Raw genomic sequence first — 19,681 nt, 5'->3', positions numbered from 1 at the left:
ACAGCAAGCGTTTCTAAAATGCAGTATGGCGAAATGTGGTGTACTACAATAGTTATGAGTTTGTATTATTTATTAATTTATTGCATCATATTTACCCAGGGTAGCCCGATCAACTAAAATGCTGTTCTTACACGGGGCCCATGGCCCTGCAATGTGCTAACACTTCAAAGTGTTCATAGTTCTGGTCGCTAGGGTTCAACTCCCCGCACAGGCAAGGAATACTACGTAATATGTATCATGTTCGCTTCCATCTAGCGATCAATAACCTGAATAACCCATAATGTAATCCAATTCAATGCACAAGCTCATACACCTGTGGTTCTTTGATGTCAACTGCAACATATATAATCTGAATATAGTCTCACCACTTGACCTTTAAATATTCAAAATGGCTTCCACTTCCACTTTACAGGTTAAAAATCATTACAAAAATTATGTTTTGATACCTTTATGCGACGCAAATGGCAGCATTTTCGCCTAAAATGTATAAGCAAAATATACAAACTGATTAATTTCAAATTATATCTTATCAATGTACAGGTTAAAAATCATTAAAATATGTTTTGAAATCTTTTTTAACCTGCACAGTACAAATGGCAGCCAATTTGAATATTTCAAAGTCAAGTGATTAGACATTGGCCGAAATTAATCAGTTTGTATATTTTGTTTATACATTTTAAAGTTGAAAGTGGTGCCATTTCCATCACATAAGATGTCAAAATATGTTGTTTTTTTAAAGATTTTTAACATGTACAGTTATGAATATTTCAAGTTCAAGTGATGAGACATTGGCTGAAATTAATAAGTTTGTGTTTTAATTATGTTCTACAAAGGGTAGACATTTTACACAATTTAACATAACTTAAGAAAATGTTTGAATATTCTGATGTGTGTTTGGTATATTGTAGGGCTACATGGGTAAATAATAAGAAATCAAACATCGCGCCCTCGTCGCAACTCGCATATGTAATCGAAGATCGTAAAAGATAATCTGATAAGAATAGTTTGACCTGAGATATTATGAAAAACACATAATCATGCACGCAAAAAAGCCATGCTCTACAATAATGATATTCCATGGTGCAAACGAGCCAATTCCAAATTCGATGTCACCATGGGGAGCTTTGACGGAGCTGAATCTTGCGATGTCAAAAGGAGACACTTTTGGGCAGGTTATCAATTTTAAGGTTTTTACATGTCTAAAATAAAGAGATATTTTTCTCCACAACGCCGTTTTCCCCAATGAAATCGGACATTCCTAAGCGAAGATATTGAGTTCGTAAGTTATAGTATTATAAAGATATCGGCCTTTAAAAATATTATTGACAATGTTGAGAATAGGAATTACCTTGAAAAATGTCTCAAAAATACAAGATGCCAGTTATATTCCGGGATGAAACTCTCAGACAATATTTTTAACATTAATAACATCACAAATGATGTGAAAAAATCACCCTGGGCAGATTGTTGGCTATTTCTCCATTTACGATCCTGCACGCATCAATAAACAAAGTTAATATCACTTTTTCTTGCATTTTTTAAAAGTATTGATTATTTGGGTTATTTTTACTACTGGAATAATAGCCACACATTTTTTGACCATTAAAAAATAATGTGATCAATGACTTCTTTTAATGGTAACGGTATATTTGATATAACATTAAAATCAATAAACTAGTCTGCAATTAATATTATATTTCTAATTTTTTCAATGTATTGTCACAATGGTACTGTAAAGAGTAAAAACATTCCAATCAATCACCTTGTCTTGCAATTAATATTACACTGAGTTTATGATTCTTTAATGTATTGCCACAGTTACAAACAAAAAGACTTCACTTCTAGCAACCTCTAAAGTGCAAAGCATGTGTAGCTTATCATTCAGTTCAAGCATCGTCATGGTCAAATACATGTTCGCTCAACTCAAAACTGGTCAGAATGAATATTTATTTTCAACTTCAACAAGTATTGTTTGTTACTATTCTTTTCTGCTCTTCTCATTTCAGTCAAGGTAAGCTAAGCTAAATGCCATTACATCTGAGTTTGACCTCACACTTGAGAATATATCTGTAATTTATCAGACATTCCCGCCCGCAAGTGGCGGATCTAGAACATAGGACATTTATTATTTCACACTTCATGCGCGTTTATGGCCAACAGAATCTGTAGTATGATTTTCAAACTACACCAGGCACAAAAAGAAAGTCGTCAGTTATAGTCATCCATGCTGTTCAATAACTTGATAATTTTGTTAATTGGACTTTGCTTTCTCATTTGACACCCTGTTCGTGAAAAACGAACAGAATTGATCAAGATATGCACCTCAAAGCCTCAAACCCCAAAATCAAAAGTTGCATTTTCAACGATTTTCAATGGGAACGCGTCGTTGTATTGCACACAAGCACCACGAGCCAATCAATAAAGCACACAGTGTAACAGGCACAATTGAATCGTTAAAATTGCAACTTTTCATTTTGGGGTTTGAGAGTTTGAGGCGCATATCTTGGTCAATTCTTGCTCAATGTTCACGAACAGGGTGTCAAATGAGAAAGAAAGTCCAAATAACTTATTTCAGAATAATCCAAAATTATCAAGTTATTGAACAGCAAGGATGAATATAACTGACGAGTTTATTTTTGTGCATGGTGTATTCCGTCCATACATCATAAAAGAATCCACACCTCGGGCCAACAAAAATCCTGGCTGCGGCGCTGATGATATCATAACTATAACATAGAATAGTTTGCCAACATGTTTTATTTTTGTCGGAACGGATCATAAATGATGATCTTTTTTAATTTCATAGGTGTGCCGACACCATGTCATGATTATTATGCCGGCGCATGTTATATAGCCGTAGCGACATCGGTTACTTGGGAAACTGCCCGACAAAAATGTATAGACGACTGGAATGGACAACTATTCGTACCAACTCATCCCGAGGAACAGGACCATGCGCATGACATACTTCTTAGGGATATTCCAAGGTAAATGCGGTTAAATTTTTCTTGTGCAAGTCCAGATTATTTATTACTCACGTTTTTGACCCCACATCTTCCGTGCGGAAGACCCCGTCAACAACGCACCGACTCAGCCGCCACTTGACACCTCCCCCGGCTATTCTTCCACCCTCACCCATAGAGTGAGCTGCCCCACCCCCCCCAGAAACAGTTGACCGTACACGTGCATCCGTGAAAAAGACCACTCTAGGGATAATATTGGGAGGAGAGCTGGTCGAGGTGCGGCGGGTAGATTGGCGCAATATTGATGGGGTATTTCGTATGATGGAGTTGCGTCTAAAAGGTAAATAATCACACCTCGCAGTAAAACCTCATATAAACCCAGTTTATTTTAGTTTAGCAAAAGACAGAGAACCATATACATGTAGAACAAAAAAATGATTAAGCCAGTACAAAGCATCAAATAATTTAACATATACGTGTACAAACCACCAAATGCCATCCCAAATTAGAACGGCATACACGCCACACCACCAAAAGTTGCAAGGCGGGGATATCCCATAAAAGCCCGGCTTATGCAGGCTTATTTCCAATGGGGTTCCAAAACAAAAGATGACTATGGACGTGGAGGAAAACAAAAGCATAAAAAAGAGAGACGTTTGGACATTAGTAAAAATTCTGCAGATTCCTGCTTCAGAGCACTATCAGTCAGTTGCTTTTTGACAGCCATTTTAAATGTCATCCTGCTGCTTTAAATGCTGAATTTGAGGTGGCAATGTGTTCTAATCTAAGACAATAGAAACATATTAATATTAATAAGGATCAACCATCGATGCTTGGTCAATCCTTATTATTCATGAAATCAATTAATTTACTATTGTTAATCATACTGCAGTTACTGTCCGTTTTCCTATACACAATACACAGTGCTCTTTCCCATTGACGCGTGACCTCTACAAATAGCCTACGTTAAAAGTATGGGGATATGCCTAGTTAACGTCGCTGTGTGAAAAATAACCGGCCAATATTAAAAGTACTCTTCTAAAGTTCTAGAAAACATAGTTTTGTAACTGGTCCTACATTTTTAGCTAATTTAGATGTTTGGAAATATGCGTACTTTGGTGTTTTAGTGTATGTTATAGGTAATAGTACATTGCCTAGTTAACGTCGCTGTGTGAAAAATAACCGGCCAATATTAAAAGTACTCTTCCAAAATTCTAGAAAATATAGTTTTGTAACATGTCCTAAATTTTTAGCTAATTTTGATGTTTGGAAATATGCGTACTTTGGTGTTTTAGGAAGGATATGTAAACGACAGATAACACCAAAAAATATGAAGAAATTATTTCCAAACCGTGTTAAGTCTGCAAACCACCATGTTTCTCATTTTCAAGAACGCTGGTTAACAATAAGCACGTATTGTCTCATTTCGTAAACAAAGACCACGCAGAATTGTTCTCTAGCGCTCGCTTTATAATCGTTCATCCAACTGAAAGTATAATCCCAGGTCATTGCTCCATTGTACGTGTAAATCAGACACATATGTTGTGTGTATTTAAAGGAGTATTTCGTGATCCTAACATCCTCTTTTTATGACATTTTTCAGTACATATCAACGAAAAAAGCATATTCCCAAAATTTCAGTTGATTCCGATATTGCGTTTGCGAGTTATGCATGATTATGTGTATTACACTGCTCCATAGACAATACGTTGTAATTTCGTTCTGGTGCACCAGAACGAAATTCAAATTAATCTGCAAGAAATATTTTGTACATAAACATTATGTAGCCAGAGGTTTCCAGTGATATAAAAATCTCAACTTTTTTTGAGAAAAGTGGGGGGATGAGGCTGTGGATAACGAAATGCCCTTTTAACCAGAGAAGATATGATTTAATCAGTTGAGCTGTTTTCAATGAGTGTTATCTTGGTTTAATAGCTTTTAATGGGGTTTAAGTCCTGCAAAGGTCGAATTGAATTCTACTGTAGACATGACTGCATCATGTTGTGATAACAAATGAATCGTTGCCTGTATTGATATTAACCAATATACATTTAGGATTAATTCTGATCAATTAGTTGTTTGTTTATTAATAAGCATCGAAACAGCATCGTCGGTCCATCGAAAATTACTAGATCTAGTACAACGGATATGAGCACTTGAGGTTCTAATGAAATTGTCTTTGAATGGTATTTTTGATACTAACCTAATGCTAACCTCAAACTTCATCCAAACCTAGAATGACCTACAAGCCTTAGCAGTTACACTTTAGTCCTTTTCTGACAAACGAGCTGTTCTCAATTAATTTGCAATAAAAACAGAAGGCATTATCATTATTTTCTTATATCATCTGTATTATAGTGGTAATGCATGGATTGGGCTTACACGGGCATCGAATACATATGAAGTATTAACAGTTGAAGGCAAGATCCAGACATTCTTAAGTTGGCATACAAATGAACCCAATGGATATCCCTCAGCAATGTGTATGGAAATTATTCGATCAAATGGAAAGTTGAATGACCACGGTTGTACTGTACAACGGAATTACTTGTGCAAATATTACCCCAGTAAAGGTAAGTGTTTCCTTGACAGAAACCAATGTAATATGATCCAATGGAGGTAAATAAAATTTATGACGGAAAATGTAAATTGGGGTTATATAGTGTACAAAATATTGAATATTTATATGTACAATGGTAATTATATTCATGAGATGAATTATGGACTGTTCCATTAGGAAATGTTCATATTTCACCGAAATATTCTTTCCGTTGAACGAATAAAATTATTCAATATTTGTTTTAAAAAAATCTTCCTGTGTGGCTATTCACCCTTTTTAAAACTTGGTCCCATTAAGTAAAGTCATGCGAACATGAATTAGGGGTTCATTCATAGGATTGAGGGCATGATCGCTGTTTATGCCCGAGGCGTGAGCCGAGGGCATAAACAGCGATCATTGTTGGATATCCATATTTCGTGGTTAGCGATCAGCGATCATAGTTGGATATCCATATTTCGTGGTTAGTGGTTCACTGTAGCCCTACGGGGCAAACTAGTTGGATATCGATATTAAGCGGTTAGTGGTTCCCTGTAGCCCTGTGGGGCAAACTAGTTGGATATCCATATTTCGTGGTTAGTGGTTCACTGTAACCCTGTGGGGCAAACTAGTTGGATATCCATATGTCGTGGTTAGTGGTTCACTGTAGCCCTGTGGGGCAAACTAGTTGGATATCCATATTACGCGGTTAGTGGTTCATTGTAGCCCTACGGGGCAAACTAGTTTGATATCCACCTTTCACGGTTAGTCGTTTTTTGCAGCCGTGTGGGGCAAACTATCCATATTATAATAAATAAATAATAAATGTTTTTCTAAGCGATTTCCGCGATTCCTGTATTACCATTTATGAAAAGAATACAATAGCGGATTTCAATAGATTTGAAATGAAACTCTATTTCGGGTAAGTAAGCCTCGTCGCGTTGCTAAATTTCACTTATTCTTTTTCATTAACTATTACCGTTGTTCATTTTTTATTTTTTAAACTTTGGTTAAACTTGACCTGGTTTTTTAATAAATTATTTCTTTAGAACAATGTCGTGATGTCATGCCTGGTAGCGGGAGGTGCTACATTGCTCAAAATGAGTGGGCAACATGGGATGAGGGTCGTCAAGATTGTGCAGAGAGATACGGGGGAGATCTAGCCTACATAGGGAATGCGGCTACGCAAAACCATGTGAATGCAATCGTAAGCCGTGATCTATCAGCATTATCGTGAGTGTTATTAATAATTTATTTATCTTCTCAGACGTTTTGGGTCAAAGCAGTGGTATAGCCATGCTGGGGGCAAGGCCAAGGGGCACGACATCTAGCAAGGGGAACAAATGGTTTAGGTTTAAATCTACAAAAGGACTTATTTTTTTTAATTTCAGGGAGTGGTGGCAAAAAAAGACATCCCACAGGGGACAGTTACCCCCTAACACCCACCGCGGCTACGTCACTGGGTCAATGAAATATTTTCGTATATTGTACATGTTGTAAGCGGTAATGACATCTACAACTGACTTATTGATCAATAATTATTCGTTGAGTAGTTAGGCAAATAAGTTTGAATAAATTCTCTAAATGTGGCTTTAAATGTTGCTTTTTTATGTTTCCTATTAATCTATTTAGTGTAATATTTTATCCAAGTTCATATTCAGCTAAAACTAACACGTGGATAGGGATGTACATACCTTCAAACTCAAACGTGCTACATAAGGCTGAGGGTACTGTCGCAGGGATCTATACCAATTGGGAAATTGGTTCGCCTAGTGGAACCGCAGCCGGACAATACTGTATTCAAAGACAGATAAGCGGCGATGGTTTATGGAATGACAATGACTGTACTGATATACTGCCGTTTGTCTGTGAATACATTCCTGGTAAGGTTCAAACGTTGACCTCCGTTTGTTAAACATCCCAGTTGTTCGACATACACGGTAACCTCCTACCTCTTGCCTTAATTCACCAGAGGCGTAGCCAGCCTTTGAAGTAACATGTGCGTATGTAGGGGGAGCTTTGGAGACGCCAATCCCCGGAGTAAAAGCAGGGGGCGGCGAATGAAGAATGAAAAGATGAAGGACGGGGCGCCAGAAGAAAAAGAAGGGGTGACCAAAAGAGTTATTGATGAAAAAAGGGCTTAAGAATTGCCATACAGTTTTTTTTTGTTTGTTTTTTTTGCTCTTTGAAACCTTGTGTCAACCTTTTCGGAATGTTGATGGAGAGCAGCAAAATTGCACCTTTTCTCACCCCCCCCCCCCCTCCTCACCCTGGTAGGAGCGCCCACGGAACGTAACTATGTAGGGTGGGTGGCGAAAGCCAAATTATCGTCCCCATTGGTAATTTTGTCCCATTCTCAGTAATTTTAATGACACTTTTGTCCTTGCCGTCCCCATTTAATCACTCAAAATTTTCTGTTGGACAATATATCCTCCCCACGGCTCCACGGGGTACGCCATTGATTCTAACCCAAACCCTAAACCCTATTGCCATAACCTAACCCTAATGACATTGTTAATTAGTTCAAGAGATTATCGTGCCAAAAAAGCGGAGGAATTACCGTAAGCTCTATCCTTCTCGGCTTATGTCTGTGCTTAGATATAGCGCTCAGTGGCGGCGTTTGCGCCATTGAAGTTTGTCAGTGTTTGTCATATATTTGTTATTATTTCTTTTAGACGTCGACGACTGTTTAGAAGGGACTCATACTTGCGATCAAAATTGCCAAAATGAACCAGGAATTGGAGCTTTCTCTTGCTCGTGCAATGATGGTTATCAACTGAGTATGGATGGTCATCAATGTCTAGGTATTTTGATTGTCAAATCAAATTTGGGTACTTTCAACTCATTGACTTATTCATACACATATAATTATTAAATTAAAAACTTATTTAGACCCAGAAAACTTTTTTACACTTAACAATTTAAGAGTTATCGTTATTAAGAAAACTTAAATCATTTAAGAGAATAAGGATGGAAACCAAAGGGGAATTTGTTGGAAAATAGATATTTACACAATTCAGTTATTTAATTCCTATTATCGACATAACACTTTTATGTACTCATATTTTCATTCCTTAAGATGAGTTGACTTCTGACGTCAATGCCTGGCAGTAAGCGCACGCATCATCACAATTTCCATTGTTTTTTGCCTGGCAGTATGCGCACGCATCATATTTTGTTCAGCTTTTAAAACTCCCGCCACATCACAATAAGGATATTGAACAGTGCAGTGCTTGCATGGGGTTCCCTCAAGCATATCGATATACTAGTCACTTGCCTTTGTTGTTACATTGAGGTCAACTCATCTTAAGGATTTGGATATTAGCGTTTGCACAGTATTTTTTTAATAAAAATGTAGATATTTATATACCGCTTTATGCCGTAAACAGCCTCAAAGCGCTTTACATTTATTCCGCCGTCATTTGAATATGTCGGAACCAGGTTTGCAGCCTACAAGTGGCGCAGGGTACATCAGTACAACGAATGTGACAACCCCTAACAGCTTCCCATTGCACCTGGGTGGGGTGAAGCAAGGGCGCAACACGGTGGTGGGACGGGGAATCGAACCTAAGCACGTCGAGCAAACTCTCGGATTATGAGTCCAAGGCCCTTGTGGGAGCTGAGAGTACATCAGACATATCAAATTGCATTCTGGATACGAGGAATGTCCTGGTGATATCAAATAATTTGGATTTTTTGAAATTCGCGATATATAATGCAAATTTTATGACAAATTATTAAAATTTTATTAACTTTTTGATATTTAACAGTCCTCAAAATTATTTGATATCTGAAGGACATTTCACGTATTCAGAATGCAATTCGATGTGTCTGGTGTGCTCTCATGTCATAAAAAAAATACTGTCCAAATGTTGCTACCAGATCCCTTAAGGCGAGTGGGATGGCTATCAATGCACTAAAGTATTGATTCCAATTTTTAAACACTCAAAGTTCAATTCAATTCTTGGTCAACTAAAATATTTTCAATTCAATTCCAATTCAATGCATCGAAATGCAAAAATGACCAATTGAAAATCAATTAAATTCAATTCCGCGATTTCAATGCGTCGAAATAACACTAGCTCAGGCTGTTTTTAGCTGAAATATAGATTATATTTTCGAATTATGGTGATTCAAATTTGAAACTGAATATTGATTTTACCGCAGATATTAGTTCAAATGTAAAATAAAATCAATATAAAGAAATAAAATGCAAATTTTGCAATTTTGCACGAACAGGTAAAGGAGCAACACAAGTCTATAATGGGGAACCATTAATTTTGCTTAGCCTGGCGACAAATTTGTGTCCCATTAACATTTCTAACAAGTTTCTCAACAATTTTATAGATATTGTATACCAAGGATGTTTTGAAGATGGAAACGATCGAGCTCTACCTATTGGAGTGACATCGTCTGACACTATGACAATAGAAACGTGTGTGGAACATTGTCAGCAAAACCAGGCCGGTAAGGATTATTTTTTTGCTTAAACATTTTTTTATAATTTATTTAGATCTTTAAATTAAAAGAAAAATAACAATTAAAAAAATTGACATCATATGCTCTGAGTTAGTACACTAATAAGCATTATGAGTTGGTACCCTGATAGCCTTGAATGTTATACATTGACAAAGGTACATGAACCCCATATGTTAAATATCATGAACCCCTGGCCCAAACTGTTAAAACAAATTGTCAAGCGTTTCTCAATAATACAGCAACAAGGTTCTCGGATGGTGATACCGTGATAGCACTTCAGCATTACACCTTAACATGGGCCTCAGTTTCAAAGTAAAGGACCAGCCATAGCTTTAGGACCATATAATACGTTGGTACACCGATATAGGACCCCTTAAACATTCATGGGTACTAACTTGAAGACTATCAATGGCCAAGTGGACCAAAAAACGTGTAAGATTATACATGTAATCTTAAACGTGTAAGATTGCATCTTATGCGTGTAAGATCGCATCTTATACGTTTTAGAATCTAGCGGGATGCTTAAATTGACGAATCATATATAAAGAACCTATATTTGAACCCCAAACAACCTATTATCTTACGCGTATTCATCTTCGACCAATGAAATCTCGCTATAGCATTTCTTATACGCGTAAGAATTGCCTATTAGGGATGAACGGTATTCCGATTTGACTGGTACGACGAGTGTCGAATAATCTCACCCTCTCGATCTGCATCGCGGTAGTTTTTGCAAACGTGATTATTTTACCATCACCTCTTGAAATTTAATTGATATGAGTATTTATTGACTCTAGATAACTGAAAAATGTAGCCAAAAAGTCAGATAAATCGGGATGTGGGCATGACGGACCAACAGTCGGAACAATTCCTGACATGGATTAGATTCGTCATAAAATACAGGACATTGTAGCACTCATACAAATTAAATGCCTCGTTTATGATTTTGGTGACGAGCTCTCCTTATCCTCGGTACGCCGCCAATAATATTACGTATCGTCCATCACTACAATCTTACACGTATAAGAAGTCGTGGGTGTTACAAATCACAAAACGTCTTTACATATTATTGGTTGAAGTTTGTTACGCGTAAGATGATTGGTTGTTTGTGATTTCTTACTCTGTGATTCATCAATTTAAAAATCCCGCTTCATTCTTACACGTATAAGATGCAATCTTACGCGTATAAGATGCAATCTTACACGTGTAAGGTGCAATCTTACACGTGTAACCTTGCACGTTTATCTTACGCGTTCTTTGGACCACTTGGGCATTCATAGAAGACGTTCTATTGCGGGTATAGCCGCATTTGTGTGCAAATAAAGGCCCGGATCCATAACTTACAGGTTCCACTTAACGCTTTTTGAAACAAATGGAAAAATATTTTATGATAATAGTAAAATGTAAAATGGTGTATGTTGTCATAAATTATTTGATTTGCCCATCTGGACCAATTTAGAGCGTCACACATTATTGCGTTCAGTCACAATGGTTCATTATATACAAAAAATTACTCGTTTTAAAAGTGCATCTGAGTCCATCACGTAGGAGTCCACTCAGGAGCGTAGCAAGAGCCTCGAGGACCCATGGATATGTAGCAGTGCGGGCCCTTTTAGCATCTCCTTTATCAGCTCTTTTCCCCAAAAGTCGTGTTCACACGGTCGGACATAAGTGACTTATTACAGGTAAAAAATCACTTATTACCGGTAACAAGTCACTTGCTCGGCGGCCCCTGAACCCTCTGGGCCCCTTGACTTCATCCATCCTGTCCACCTGCTTGCTAAGCTCCTTAGTCAACTCTCAACCAGGCATATTAATGTCTTTGTTAAGGAAAATTGACTCGTAAGGGATAAAAACAATTTCAGCCTATAAATGCCGGGACAGGCATATATGTTGATGAACACGCATGCGTTAGTAATTACCGATCGACCCGACATTATTCTTGGTTTATTAACTGTACACGCAATGGTTATATGCTCAAGGTGATTACCCACGCCTTCCTGCATCCATACAACCCTAATTCGCTTCTATCCTGTGATTATAATACCAGATTCCAAAATAACGTTACCCAAGTTAAATAATGTTATTGGTGTATTTCATTCACTAGCAATAGCTTGCCAAGACCGTCTCGGGGTGGAGGATGGTCGTATAAGTGACGCCCAAATCACAGCTTCAACCGAATTTGGTGGCGCATACCACGGGGCTAACAATGCTCGTCTGAACCGCGTTGCGCAGGCTGGTACTACTGGAGCATGGAGCGCCGGGGTCAAAACGTCAACCAATGGATCGAGGCAGATCTTGGCCACCCAACACGGGTTACTGGCGTGTTGATTCAAGGGCGAGCTGATGGTTGTTGCTTACAATGGGTGACCAAATTCAAAGTTAAATACAGTAATAACGGTGACTATTGGACGTCTGTTCAGCAAACAGATGGAGAAATGGTAAGGGTTTTATCTTCATGTTTATACTTGACGTTCGTGTTTCTTATTCTTACTCGACCGTCGGTTGACAGGCGGTTGGTGGCGGTTGAACAGCGTTCCATTGCTTAGAACAATCGAAACCAGCTAAAACCAGACGGAACCGGCAGGGTTAGGGTTCAAATTCAAATCGATACAATTGCCGGTTGCCCGCCGCCACCGCAAGTTTTAAAGCCGTCCCTAAGAAAAGAAAGAAGTGAATAAGTGTGAGAATATTGTGAGAATGTATCCATCAAACATGGATAGCCCATTGTCACTTTAAGGATACGATACATGATTTATCGACAAGTGACTCATTTCGGAATGCGATCATGAATTTTGAAGAAAAAAAAGTTTCCACAGGCTTCGTTGGGACTCGAAACAGCGATTCTAAACTTCCTTCGATTACGCGTCTAGCGCTTTACCGCTCGGCCACCGTGGCAGTTGAGCGGATGAGTGTAATGATAAAAGATAAATCTCATAATGCCATCTTTAGCCTTTTGTTTACTAAAAAAAGACGCGTTTTGTAAAGATAGATTAGCCGTTATGCATAAATAGCACGAACGTTTGGGAAAGGTTTCAAACAAATAATAAAGACACTGATGTGATGATGAAATTGCGTAAGTCGGGAATTATCTGCGTCGCAATGTTTTATTTTGGTTTTAGGAATTTGACCTTAAATTTACGACTTCATGACATTATCATTCGAAATCAACAAAAGATATTTCAACACTATATGTCCTCATTCTTTCTCTAGAATTTTTTTGTACATGTATGTGAAATAGCTTCAATAATGGTTCGCTGCATAGTGGTAAAAATAGCCTTGACCTAAAAAAGGGCGAGAGGTACCATATTTACGGATTCAGGCTAAATTTAAAATTGATATAAAACGTTTGTTTTTTGATCGATTACAAAAATTACTTTTTGTCGTATAAAGAAATTGTATCTGGCGTGAATTACACTACAGTTTTTATTCCTAGGGCTCTTTGACTTCTTCAAATAATTTTTTTAATGATAGAGTGAATCCCCTGGCCATCTATAATTACGCACAAAAGATCGAATCCCCATAACAACGTGTATCCAATAAAGACTTGACAAAAATATGTTAACATAGAAGAACAGGTTAATTTACGCGCATTGTGATACCAAATTTCGTACAATATTAAAACGAAATAAAAAAAAACGAATTAAAATTGCCATAAGGACCTGGCGCTCAATCTCGCCGACTTAGTCAACGGCTTCTCGGAGCATTTCGATGGCTCTCCTGCGGATTGCAGTTTCAAGCACGCCGACGAATTAATATAGTGTAGCCATATCACTGGTTGCGAGCAGTTATGATAAAGATAAAGAACTGAGTGCAATGCATTCGTCACAATAATCTCACGCGCATTTAGCTCGAGAGCCGATAGGCCGATTATGCCGATTATGCATCATATACTTCGAGTATATTAAAACAATAGGCGATATTAATTCCCGCATTCACTATTTTAGTTTGAACATTTGGAAAAATATCTTATAAAAACACCGTCAGGCCACTGACCTGGTAACAAGGATGCATATAACTGGTCAGGAAAATCAATTATTGTATAAGTTAACTATCAATGGTATCGATTGCGCCATACGTCATACCTTAGTAACTTGTTCACGTTTGCATACCTATATAATCCGGCAATTACCGCCATTCATCAACGCACAGTAGTTTGTTAGGGTATTGTTGTCAAGGGTTATAAGCCGGTTGCGAGAAATGCAGGAGTTGGTCTGATGAAGGGTGTCTGAACATAGCTTTTTATTGGGTAGACACACATTGTGTTAGTGCATATCTCAGCAGTATTTGATTTCCCAGCAGAGTTGCATCGGCGCACACCGACATCGCCTGGCTAATAATTATTTGGTGCAGCAGAGACACTAAAATGAATACACGGGATCGATACACGTGAATTGCTATGCACGATTTTGATATCAGACGAAAATCTTCGGATACCGGGTTAGAAAATGATGAATATCTCCCGTAAATGATTTCGTCTCAAGAAACCAGATGTGGTCTCATACACTTGAAAATACGTGTTGAACAGATATGATAGTCGTCGGCGTGCGCTTTTGACTTTTGGCCGTGCGCTTTGAACTCAAATCTAACCAAAATTCAAGATTTTAAATAGCGCAGCGTAGACCCTCGTGGAGGTAGTCTCGGGCCAGACTGTATGTGGCTATCACGAACATACAGGATCGACGAGTGTCAGACCGACTGACACAAACTGGCTGTGTAGGAGACTATCGTAGAAGCAGGCTATAACCAGATGACAATGGCGAATGTATGCTCGCTGACCATACAGAGGTCAGTCACAGGCTAATGTCATTAGCCTTAGTCGGGTGTCCTTCAGCCAACTTTGCATTTAAAAACTATTAAACAGGTGGGAACACAATGGCCATCCGTGGCTGTGGATTCAACCTACCATGGCATTTAATGCCATGAAGATATCGGGGCGACGCTGCTGTGCGGCGTGGATCTGTGTGGTTGTGTTCCGTGTGTTCCGTGCACGCCGATGAGTTAATCGGCAAGATTGAGCACTAAATTGTATCGATTTGAATCCAGAAGATATAATGACGGGTTTTACATGCCACAATGCGTACGTTTATGGATGGCGGATATCTTCAAGATACGCCTAAGATAATACGCCTAACCTTAGGCCTCTAAGATGCAATCTTAGACGTCGTCTAAGATGCATTCTTAGGCGTCTAAGATGCAATCTTAGGCGTCTAAGAATTTCGCGGTAGACTTAAATCAACGAATCACAGGACCAGAAATCGCAAACAACCAATCATCTTAGGCGTATTCAATTATTGACCAATGAAATTTTAGACGCCTAAGATTGTACACGCCTAAGATTTTTCTTAGACGTCCAAGATTGACCATTTGACCGTGACTAGTGATGGACGGTATCGTAAATTCGATCAAAACGTACGACGGACGCTGTGCGTTGGAGAATATTTCGAACAATGGCTGGGTGGTGTGTTTTTAATGAACTCATTTTCTCTCTATAGCCATGGGCGTCAAGTGGAGGACATGTTCTCCCTCCTTTCGGCAAAATGGCTCATTGTTTTGGTTTTTTCAGCCACTTTTGACAATTCAGGCTGATTCTCTACCCACATTTCAAGCTGGATTGGCGCCAATGTCCATAGCAATGGAGGTTCATCATAATTTTCCCCCAAGACGCTCCCCCAGCATTGCCTCTGATTTAAGAGCATGTTATGGTTATTCAGGATCTGTGGGTTATTTAAAAGATGCCCTGTAAAAAATTGCTTGTGTCCCTTCTCGACCTGCCAAAATTGCTTGCAGACTTGAAACCTCCCTGAACAATATTTCTTTTCAAAATAAATTTTTTAATAGTCTTTTTTTTTTCTTCATTTCAGCTTAATAGCAGTTGCCATGGTTGTGTGTAAATTGCAATTAGATACATTGTAATAAAACATGATTTTAAATATTTGTACATTAATTTTCTCTGAGGACTTGCAGCAAAATTATGATTTTATTTTCGTCAGTATGGGTTTGTGGCTAGCAGTTGGGTAATGATGGTGATGATGATGATGATGATGATGATGATGATATGATGATGATGACGACGACGACGACGATGATGGTGATGACAATGATGACGATGACGATGACGATGATGATGATGATGATGATGATGTTGATGATGATAATGATGATGATAATTAATACACAAACGACAAAGAGGAACAAACATGCCTAGCATATAATTTTTAACATGGAAAAATTTGACCTCTTGTCTTCTTGCAAACTGAGATTATGCACAACTTCAATTGTAAAAGTCGATTTGGCCTTTGTCTCATGCTGTTCTAACATAGACAGTAGTTATAAAGGCATAGTTTGCTGACCTTATAACGTCTGTGCACTCATAAATTGACCTCTGAGCGTATTAGGTACAAACGCATCATACTCTATAATAGGAGGTTAACTTTCTTGTTGAATGGTGGCCCCGAGGTCACTGAACTGTGTATTTGGATATGATGTATTTTTTGGCTCATAGCACACGTGTTAAGCAAAAACATATACATGAGAAGTGAGCAGGGTAGTTGACACCATAGAAACGTGCTCTTTGTTTAAACATTACAAGTAACATGAATGGCAAACATTAATGTTTCATATTGCTTGCAACCCCCTCCTCCCGCAATCAATGTTGGAGCCAATACTAGACTAATTGTCCGTTCCTGTCTCAGTATCAAAACAATAGCATTGACTGGATGGGTGCGGGAGGTGGGGGGGGGGTGAAAATTTCATACTAAATTAAATCCCTCATCACTGCCATCATCATCACCACCACGACTCTAATAATAATCTGACATCATTTGTATTATCCATCATCATCATCATCATCATCATCATCATCATCACCATCTTCATCATCATCATCATCATCATTATCATCATCACCATCATCATCATCATCATCATTACCATCTTCATCATCATCATCATCATCATCATCATATTCATCACATCACCATCATCACCATCATCAGATTCATCACCATCATCATCATCGTCGTCGTCGTCATCATCATTTACACTATAATCACACAAATAGAAATCTTCAATACATTAACTGCAAGTCATCAGAAAAACAAAACATTTCAAACAAATTATTGTTTTATTACAGCGCGCACAGTTTGCAACAACAACATCAACTGCTAGATTATGCTCAAATGAAAAAAAATTTAAAAAATGTCCCCGACGCAAATTTGACCCTCCACCACGCCACAGAAGGGGGGACAGACCCTGTGGATGATGTTGAGATGGTGACGGCTGTGTTGGTCGTGTTATTTCGTCAACATGCTCTATAACCTGGTACAAAACGGGGCGGCGATTTGCCATTCTGCCGGTTCATAATGGCACTTCTATTCGAAACTTGTTCCTATTATAGATAAACTGAACTGAACCAGAGATGACGGAACTGATTATCCCGTGGTACTTTCGATCACTGCGCATGGTATCTGTAATACGAGCTGCTAGTAGTCTTCCAAGGTGCTTTTGCGAGCTATCACATTGGTGATACCGTCCATCACTACAATATCAATCTTAGACGTGTAAGAATTCTTAGGCGTGTAAAATCTTAGCCGTCTAAGATTTCATTGGTCAATAATTGAATACGCCTAAGATGATTGGTTGTTTGGGATTTCTGGTCCTGTGATTCGTTGATTTAAGTCTACCGCGAAATTCTTAGACGTCTAAGATTGCATCTTAGGCGCCTAAGATTGCATCTTAGACGTCTAAGATTGCATCTTAACCGTCTAAGGTTAGGCGTATTATCTTAGGCGTATTTTGAAGGTATCCGCCATCTATATACGTTTGATTGATCAATGTAAGCATGGCAAGTTTTTTTTTTAATTCGTCCTGTTTTCTTTAAATTACTGCTATGTTATAATGGAACGAAATTAGGCGAATGAGCATACATGAACCACCTGACTTTCTATGTTAAACTATTGCGAATACGATTAATACTAGTTCGGTATAATAGACGTATCTGTAACGGCTGCGTTACGTTTTGTGAAGTCATGAATTCTGCGCTATATATCATTTTTTCTACACAAACAAAAACAACAAAAGTTCAATGTGACAGAATATATCTTACTAAAATAACATACAAACCTTAATAAGATATATAAACGATATTTTGTCCTTTAAAAATCAATCCCTTTCACAGATATTTGATGGAAACACCGACCGAACTACGGTTGTTACCAATCTATTCCTTGTACCAGTTATAGCGTCTTACATCCGAATAATCCCCACTGAATGGAACGGTCACATCAGCATGCGGTTTGAACTTCTTGGTTGTGAAGGTAAATGTTCTGAGCACTAGCTCAAAGGTAATTCCCTAGTATCGCGATGTCCGAATATAGGGTAAAAAATTGTTTGCTTGACCTCCACCGACCGACCCAAAATTGGCCAAAATCAGGGTCGGCTCCTTAAACTCATTATAACATTTCTATCCATTCATGCATCAATGTTTCCAATAAACTTGGCGTCTTATGCCTGTAAGTACGCAGTCGGTCTAATTGAATCAAATTCTATGGCGTATCTTGCGTATTGAAGGTCTGAAGTGAAGTATTGATGTATCTTTCCACATGACCAATGTTCATTGCCTACAGGCCTGTACAGTAGTTAGTCGTTAAATTTTTTTAAAACTCCAACCCCACTGGAGGGGCCTAGAAAGAGGGCGCGAGCAGAGGGCCAGAGGCGCAGAGAACCGACATACCTTGGTTTACTGATAGGCTATTCCAGTTGAAATCCATACGCCCCCTATGGAAGACATGACCTTAATCTTCCACACACAAGGGTTGTTGATTTCAAATTGAGTCGCTCATTTTGGTATCCCCATTTCAAATTCATACCGGTACTCTCTGGTGTGTTTGTGGATTCAACTGAAAAATACTCAATGGGTAGTGCATGTGTTGCAATCTCTGCTTTTCCGTTCAGCATATACATTTTCAAATAAACAACTACATAATTTTGCTTTCATTTGCACCAATTTGGCTTACTACGTTAACCCAATCGAACGACTGAAAGGGAAGGCCAAGGAAGGTGATTGTTCGGCTGCGGCTGCGTGTCTTTTGTAGGATTTCGCGAGGGCACATTAACATTATGATTTCATGAGAAGATAGATTATTATGAATAAGATACTGAAATGACCTTTTGACCTTTAAAATTGTTGCTAATTTCCATCCAATCTCATAGGACTTCAATGAAAAAAACAAAACAAACAAAAACAAAACACCAAGGGTCCAATCATTTCTAAGCAAATAAAAGCAGTTTAAGCCCTACAAGTGATAGGAACCATTTGGGTCCCCCATTTAAAGCGCTTGCTGAAGCGGTGCTAAACATTGGGTATAGCCGTATCTGTATGTACTATTATAATGCCCTCTAGCATGTCATTCTTTTGGGTTGGGTTTTTATTTTCTTAAGTGTAATAGTGGTTACTTAAGCCAGGTAAATCCTTTTCTCCTGATTTTACATTTATAATAATGTTATAGATTTCAAGTGCCCTGCAGGATGGGAGGAGTCAAACAACTATTGCTATTTTGTTTCCAGTGATAGTAAAAATTATGCCGACGCCAGAGCATACTGCAACGATAGATCATCTCATCTTACCAGCCTCCACACTCAAGCTGAAGTTGATTTTATCGCTCGTAAGTATGTTTTCTTTAACCCTGATACTCCAGAATAA

General features: G+C 38.3%; 1 protein-coding gene across 1 annotated transcript; it reads left to right on the top strand.

Annotated features, from left to right (window-relative positions):
- The first annotated feature begins 1,901 nt into the window (after positions 1 to 1,901).
- Positions 1,902 to 19,681, top strand: LOC140156511 (uncharacterized). The gene is given in 11 exon segments (XM_072179454.1): positions 1,902 to 2,011; positions 2,807 to 2,987; positions 5,322 to 5,536; positions 6,549 to 6,732; positions 7,150 to 7,382; positions 8,175 to 8,303; positions 9,847 to 9,966; positions 12,086 to 12,258; positions 12,261 to 12,419; positions 18,158 to 18,296; positions 19,488 to 19,681. Coding segments are annotated over 11 exon segments (1,800 nt in total). The 5' UTR covers positions 1,902 to 1,938.

Source organism: Amphiura filiformis, chromosome 7 (genome assembly GCF_039555335.1).
Source record: "Amphiura filiformis chromosome 7, Afil_fr2py, whole genome shotgun sequence".
NCBI classification, from domain to species: domain Eukaryota; kingdom Metazoa; phylum Echinodermata; class Ophiuroidea; order Amphilepidida; family Amphiuridae; genus Amphiura; species Amphiura filiformis.
The sequence above is the reverse complement of the archived record's forward strand: the minus strand, read 5'-3'. Positions and strand labels throughout refer to the sequence as shown.